We start from the raw sequence: 8,281 nt of genomic DNA, 5'->3' as shown, positions 1-8,281 counted from the left end.
TTGCTGTGGTCCTACAACTCAAATGATAGGCTACATATTCCTGCAAAAAGATCTTAAAGTACATCTGCCAATGATTGTGATTTGGGTTTCATGCCACCAAGAGGGACAATTCTAAACCCTACTACTACCTCCAACATTCCCTCTGGTACAGTCTTGTCTTGAAGGATTGAAACATCCCCTGCAGTGTCACCTTAGCACTGTGCTGATAGCAGAAATTGAAAATGTTTTTTTCCTCTGTGTTCACACCACAATGCGGGTGTAATGGGTGGTGCGCAGTGATAAAAGGTAGGCATGCTGTATTTTTTTCACAGGACACTGGAGGGACCTGAATGGAGTGTGCACATTGTACACTACCAATAAAGTTAAAGTAAAGCCAAATGTTATCAGTGACAGCTCCAGCAGTGTGCGCATTGGCCCACCTGCTAAAATACAGCATTTTAGGCTAGTGTGAACGGGCCCTTAAAGTGGTCATAGACCACAGATGCTATTGATGCTTGCTTGTTGCAATAACACTAAAATGAACATCTGCAGAAAGTAATTTTTCAACCAGTGTTTACCACTCTTATCAGTTGTTTATGATTGTAAACATGAAGGCGTTATTCATGCAATTCAGTGAAAATCAACAACAACAATCTTGCTTGTGAAAGAGTACCCTAACTTTGAGGACCTGGCATAAAGATACATATGAACATCCTCTGTCACAATCTTACAGGTAACTGTTAGGGTTAGTTCACACCATATGCAGTGCGTTCCGGTCCGATTCTGGCCAGAACACACTGCATTGCGGCCGGGCTGGAGGGGGCGTGGTGGGCCATTGAAGTGAATGGCACTGTGGCCATGCCCTCCGGCCACAATGGGATCGCCCGCACGGGATCGCAAGGCACATTGTGCCTGCAGTGCGGTCCGGTGCGATCAAAATAGTGCTTGCAGCATTTTGATCGCAAAGCACCGGACCGCACTGCAGGCACAATGTGCCTTGCAATCCCGTGCTGGCAATCGCATTGCGGCCGGAGGGTGTGGCCATGGTGCCATTTACTTCAATGGCCAGCCACGCCCCCTGGACAGGTGAGGGGTGGGTGGAGTACTGGCAGGTAGGGGACAGGTAAAGGGTGGGTGGAGTACTGGTATGTAGGGATAGGTGAGGAGTGGATGGAGTACTGGTATTTTGATCGCAAAGCACCGGACCGCACTGCAGGCACAATGTGCCTTGCAATCCCGTGCTGGCAATCGCATTGCGGCCGGAGGGTGTGGCCATGGTGCCATTTACTTCAATGGCCAGCCACGCCCCCTTCTGCCCCACAAAAAAGTGAGCTGGCCGCAATGCAGTGCGTTCTGGCCAGAATCGGACCGGAACGCACTGCATATGGTGTGTTCGTACCCTTAGTAAATACTATTCATAATTCTTTTGGTTTTTGGTGTCCCAGCCAACAGTTTCAGACTTTGATCAATTGTACTTCATTTTTTGGCTTGGAGGCTTTCTTTTTTTTTTTTTACAGTCCAGCATTATGTCGGTGATGTGTCTGTGCTCCTAATACCCGTCTGATCTTTATTCTGTCATGGCTTTTTGGGCTTCCGGGATATCGCTGCCACTTTTGTAGTTAGACACCACCATAAGTTGGAATGGCTAAATTGTGCTAATTATAAGGTGTGCCCTAAAGGGAGATGGCTAAATAAAAGTCTGAGCCTACTTGTAGTTTAAACTGCACACTACCCCGAGGTCACTCAACAGGTACTCACAGATGTGGAGGAGATTAATTGTAGGTGAGCACAACCGTCACTGCCAGTGCAACCAGTGCAACCCTCACTACCAGTGCAACCCTCACTGCCAGTGCAACCATTGCAACCCTCACTACCATTGCAACCCTCACTGCCAGTGAAACCCTCGCTACCAGTGCAACCCTTGCTACCAGTGCAACCCTCGCTACCAGTGCAACCCTCGCTACCAGTGCAACCCTCGCTACCAGTGCATCCCTCGCTACCATTGCAACCCTCGCTACCAGTGCAATTATTGTAACCCTCACTACCAGTGAAACCCTTGCTACCAGTGCAACTATTGCAACCCTCACTGCCAGTGAAACCCTCGCTACCAGTGCAACCCTCGCTACCATTGCAACCCTCGCTACCAGTGCAATTATTGTAACCCTCACTACCAGTGAAACCCTTGCTACCAGTGCAACTATTGCAACCCTCGCTACCAGTGCAACCCTCACTACCAGTGCAATTATTGTAACCCTCACTACCAGTGAAACCCTTGCTACCAGTGCAACTATTGCAACCCTCGCAATAAAATTGACCTGCACCACCAGCGCAACTTTTGCTACCAGTGCAACCCTTGCTACCCGTGCAACCTTCGCCAGCAGTGAGACCTTCACTGTCAGTGCAAACCGTGCAACCCTTGCTACCAGTAAAACTCGCGCTACCAGTGAAACCCTCATTTTGGGTGAAACCCTTGCTACCAGTGCAACCCGTTAAACCTGGCTATCAGTGCTACCAATGTCACTAGTGTTACCCTGCTACCTGTGTTACCAGGGACACCTTGCTATCAGTGCTGCCAGTACCATCAATGCTACAGGTGCTTTCAGTGCTGTCTCAGTTCTGTCAGTGCTGTGTGTACTACACATTACAGTATTAACACAGCCACCTTTACATCTCCGCTGCTCCCAGGGCTGCTTTCGAATGAAAAAGAACTGTGAAAGTTTGCACACCTTTTTGTTTTCATTCACCTGAAATGTATTCAGCTGATTTAAACTGAGGGATCAGTTGGGCTTCAGTAATAAAATAATTTTGTCTTGTGGGCAGCAATGACATTGCCATGACGTTTGCTGAAATCCAGCTATACATGTGGCTCACCTGGAGGTGATGGATATTCCTCAATACATTTATAATTTCTTTTTCTGTTTTTCAGAATGTGGTATGGACTGCGAAGTGCAGTCAAAGCACAGTGAGTATATGAGATGTTTCTTATGTATAACCAGTAAGTTATTACCTGCAACTCTAGGAAGTGATCAAAATTAATTGAATATACACATATATAAATGTCTCTATAAAGAGAACCTGCCACCTGCCAATGTTATCACATAGGGACTTATTATCCTCCTTGTGATGGCAATAAAAAGAAGTGAAAAAAGTGTTAAAATAGAAAAGTAAAATTACAAATTTAAAAAAATTAGAAGCAACCGCGCCGACCCCCACAATCTGCAAGCAAATGCAGACTCCTGCATAGGTCATGCACATGTATGTAAACAGCAGTTGTGCCACAAACTTTGAGTTAGGTATCACCACGAATATTGGATTGACAGCAATGACTCTCGGGAACATAATTCACTGTTAACGCTAAACTGATGAAAAGTAAAGGCAGTGTTAAGGCTTGTTGACATGTTTGGTATCTGTTTACTCAACGTGACCCCATTTTTTATATTTTCCAAAAACATTGGGTGTTATATTGTGCATGTGTGCACTAAAATTCACTTTAGTGTATTTTTTTCCTAACAAATATTGATTTGATAAATATATACGCAAATGTGTGACATAAAGAAATGGAGCTACCATTTTTTAAAATTCTACAGGACCTCTGCGTTCAGAAAACTGATATTTGTTTGGGGGTTTAAAGTAATTTGTTATCCAAAAAATAAGATTTTAGCGTCTGTGTGTGTGTGTGTGTGTGTGTGTGAAAAATTAAAAACATTGCTCCAGTCCAGTCATGGTTAAAATGACTAAACGCTGGAGTCAAATTATAAAAATACATTCAAGTACCTTTTATCTAGTAACAAAAATGTGTGTATCACTTGGCTGTAAATCCTCAAATCATCTCAGAATTGGTGCTGACACTGTCCATCCTTCTGGAGGGTGGCTACTTTTGGTCTTTCTGTGTGTTTGTAAAGTAGACAACGCACCAAGCTTGCTCCCGCGATGGACTATAATTTCAGATTTAGTTTACTAATTTTGTATTGAGAATGTAGTCCATCACAGGAGCAAGCTTGGAGTGGTGACTACTTTACAACACACACACAGGGACCATGGGGAACAAAAGTAGTCACCCTCCAGAAGGAAGGACAGTGTCACATTCGGAGAGGATTTGAGGATCTACAACTGAGTGATGCATAAATAAGATACATTTTTGTTAATAGTTCGGGTACTTAAATGTATTTTTAAGATTTAACTCCTGCGTTTAGTGTCACTTTAAGGCATGCACATAAATAATATTGGCTTGTAAATCATTGTAAACCTTGATACTTTCTACAGTGTGTTTTTCGATACATGGGGCAGCCATATGTGCTCATTACAAATACAGGTTTTACTTCTTTTTTTTGTTTTAAATAAGTTTTATTGTGTTTTTACAGGGATCCAACAGAAGATACATGTATGTGTTATCAACCCACATGCGGGTTGCAATGCAAAACAGTAACATACATACATTTGAGATATGAATCACTTTACTAGCGGGTTGAATGGGGAACAGAAGAAGGGGATAGGGGGGAAGTGTCTGCCACAGTGCTTTACAGTCCTCACATTCCGCCATTTTTCATTATTGGGCGCCCTGATCTCACAGGTTTTACTTCTGATTGTGCCTTGCTTCAAATCTACAAGATAATGCCTGTATGATTGAAAGCAACAATCTCTGCTGCCTCTAATTAGTAAAACCCCCAGGCAGCCTAGACAAGCCGTCCACAAGGGAGCTTAGGAGCAGAGTTTTGTTTATTTCGTTTTCAAACTGTAAAGTCCCAGCATATCCTTTTCTGTTATACCATCGGCACTGTAATAGGAACACATACAAGAGTTGTTTTTGATAATTCAATGAAAGCTTACTTGAAAAAAATCCCTTTTATGTAGTGCGCGCTGCCTTCTGTCTGCCCATCACTTTCTACAACTTCCCAATGTGCTTTGCTTCTCTTTCCCTGCCGCTTGATGAAATCAATCTCAGTCTCTCAAGACTACATATCCTATCATGCAGTGCTTCCAGCAAGGAATGATAATGTTACATTGTTCAGTGTTGAGTTGTAGTTTAGAAGGCAGGCTCTGTGAGAGTGGTGACACAAGGAAGTGTACACTGAGTGGCCAGATTATTATGACCACCCCATCAGTACTTCGTTGGGCCACCTCGTGACTCCACGAGATATTGAAAGGTGATGCGAGGAATCTGACACTGCACTGTTGCCCTTCTGTTGTCTTGTACCAGTCTTGCCACTCTCCGTTCTGCCCTAACATTGACTAGTCGCTGACGGCCACAATTCGCACGTGCAGACCCAGATTTTCGGCTGACACTCCAGTCTTTAAACACTTTAACAACAGCTGCTCTTGAACATTTAACAAATTCTGCTGTTTTGCTGATACTCGCTCCATGGCTCCGAGCACCAACAATCATCCCACGTTCAAAGGCTGTTAAATTGCGCTGTTTACCCATATCTTCAGAAAAAAATCACTTCTACTGTCGTGGTAAACAACCTGCTTCCCTATTTATAATGGTCTGGCCCTCTAGCAACTTTCTTAAAACAAACAAAACAAATTGACTTTTAGAACCGAAAAATGAAATAACGAAACATCCAAAACTAAACGAAACAAATTTTTTGCCGGCTTACATGTCCACAATTGTGGACATGTAATACTCACCCTAGTGGCTATCTGCATTTTACTGCAATCTAAATAATTCAGTAGAGAGAATGCATGGTTTAAAAGTACATTGCCTTGCTTTAAAAGAGGGTAAATCACTGCTATACTATGGAGGAGGCAAAGTCTGCGTATGTAATGAGCAATTATCATTGCCTTCTGGTACATATATAGTTAAACCCTATACTCAAAAACAAAATTTTATAAAACTTTATATATACCATGGCAACCAATCCGCTTCAATCTGTCATTTTCATAGCTTAACTGAACAAACAGAATAGAGAATCTGACTGATTGTTGACTTGCGGGAAAACACTGACACATTTTGTTTAACAATATCTTTCTTTCAGAAAAACAGATGTATTAACAATGTCCCCGTGGCTGGCCCCCATCATATGGAATGGAAGCTACGATTCGGCAATTCTGAATGCACAATTCAACCAGAGGGATGTCCATGTTGGTATCACTATATTTGCTATAAAAAAGTAAGATATGTACATTTAAATTGTCCCCGTGTTCCTGCGGTTTTGGTTTTATCTGCATGTTCAAAAATTATTTAAAAAATAAATAAATAAAATCATGAAATTATGTAGGTCTAAAGAAAATGTACCAAGAAAAAAATGGATATTGCGTTTGCTGACCTCTTTCTGAAAAAGGCTTTAAGCCACTGACCTGGAGCAAACACAGAGGTAGGAAAGTTAAAATGAGGTAAAAAAAATAATTGCCTACTTGTTATTTGCCAGAGTTTTAGAAAATATTGAAGCCAATGGGATCAGCATGGCGGACATACAACAAAAGGGCAGCTAAGGCAGGGATCAGCCATGGTAATGGCCTCCGTAATTTTAAGTTTCCTTTCCTTTGTGTCCCAGACACAAACCAATGGAAATGATACCAATAAAGAATGTGAGATCTAAGAAGCCTGGATGTGGCTTAATCCATTGGTTTCGAATCATACCAGTAAAGACTGAGATCTAAGAAGAGAGGATAAGGCTGAATCCATTGGTTTCCACTCAGTATTGAAGTATCAGCTCTGAATAGAGCTGATATTTTGACAAGCACCCCCCCCCCCCCCCCCCCCCCAATACATACCAGGATATATTTTTTATTGTTATTATACTTTTTTACATGTGTCTACAGGCCTGTCACATGATGAGCATGGTCCTTTTCCATTTCGCCTATTCTCTGACGCTGAGCAGTCCTTCATAAAACAGAGAGCTGTGCTGACATGATGTTGTCATTATTCGAAGGACTTCACCAGCACACCAAATCAAATGTCTGCATCAAGTGTTCATTTATTGACATATGCTGTCTCTCGGTTGCAAGCGCTTTCGGGGCCACGCAGGGTCCCCTTCATCAGGCTCAGAGATGTCATCAAATTTGATATGGTGTGCTGGTGACATTCTTCGAATATCTACATGTGGCGGCGTCATCTGCAGTCATTGCGAGCACCCGACTGTATATCTATATGGGAATCCCGGTAAGGAGTGCAGCAAGTATCCTTCTCTTCTACTCCGACATGATGATGTTGTCAGCCCTATTCTCTAGTTCATTATACTGTAAGTGAAGGATGTTGTAGTAAATACTTAAAGAGAGTGGGTCCATGGCGCCTGGCACTGACATGAAGTGGGTTGAATAACACTGAGTGTCATTCAACTCAAGAGGACCGGCGCTGTATCACTGAGCAGGGTGAGTCTGTGTGGGCCAGCGAGAGGTCAACTACTGTCATGAGAGTTATTTTTAGAGCTGATGGGCTACTGATTTAAAAATAAATACACCTTTCAACATCTCGTGGAGTCACAAGGCAGCCCAACAAAGTCATCTCGTGGCCCAACAAAGTACTGATGGGGTGGTCATAATAATCTGGCCACTCAGTGTGTATATATAATACTCTGGCCACTCAGTGCGTAGTGTGTGTGTGTGTATATATATATATATTAGGGCTGGTAATGATAACAATTTTCCTGTTCGATTAATCAAATTTTTTTAAATCGATTAATCGACTAATTTCGATTAATTATAACGCACATACAGAGGGGGGACTCACCAGAGCTTTGAGGGGGCCTCACCAGGGTAGCAGGTCTCCTCCCCCCTTCCCTTCGTTAGCCGACAGAGCCACTCGGGGAGGGGGGGAGGAGTCCGGTGACGCCGATGTCCGTGACGTTACCGGATCTCCGACGGAAGACCTTGAAGCCGGCGGAGAGGTGAGTACTTTGATCGATCAAAGAAATTAACGATTAATCGACGGATTAATCGTTAATTTCCGCACCCCTAATATATACACACTGAGTGGCCAGATTATTATGACCACCCCATCAGTACTTTGTTGGGCCACGAGATGACTTCGTTGGGCCGCCTTGTGACTCCACGAGATGTTGAAAGGTGATGCGAGGAATCTGACACTGCACTGTTGCCCTTCTTAATTATGTAAAATCATTATTACATATTCATCGTTTTAAATTTATTTATAAAATATTCTAAGAAAGTTTATGTACATAGAACTAATGTACAGAAAGGTTTGCAGCAGGAATGGCTCTGCAAATTGTTTATAAATAGACCCCCTAGTCTACTTTTCCATGGCTAACATAGCCAATCATAGAGATGGTAATCTGTAAAATCGGTGATCTGAAAGACAATTTTCTTGACTTTTTTTTTTTTTTTTTTTTTTTGTAAACATACA

General features: G+C 42.7%; 1 protein-coding gene across 1 annotated transcript in view; it reads left to right on the top strand.

Moving 5' to 3' along the window:
- Positions 1-1,040: 1,040 nt before the first annotated feature.
- Positions 1,041-8,281, top strand: part of LOC108791544 (histo-blood group ABO system transferase-like) — an 8,216-nt gene continuing 975 nt past the window's right edge. Inside the window, exons 1-3 of the mRNA XM_018562056.1 lie at positions 1,041-1,065; positions 2,906-2,941; positions 5,948-6,089. Of these exons, the coding sequence (XP_018417558.1) occupies positions 1,041-1,065; positions 2,906-2,941; positions 5,948-6,089 (203 nt within the window). The remainder of the gene's footprint in view (positions 1,066-2,905; positions 2,942-5,947; positions 6,090-8,281) is intronic.

Source organism: Nanorana parkeri, unplaced genomic scaffold, assembly GCF_000935625.1.
Source record: "Nanorana parkeri isolate BGI_ZX_2015 unplaced genomic scaffold, ASM93562v1 scaffold559, whole genome shotgun sequence".
In the NCBI taxonomy this organism is placed as follows: Eukaryota; Metazoa; Chordata; class Amphibia; order Anura; family Dicroglossidae; genus Nanorana; species Nanorana parkeri.
This window is presented reverse-complemented; position numbering and strand designations above follow the sequence as displayed.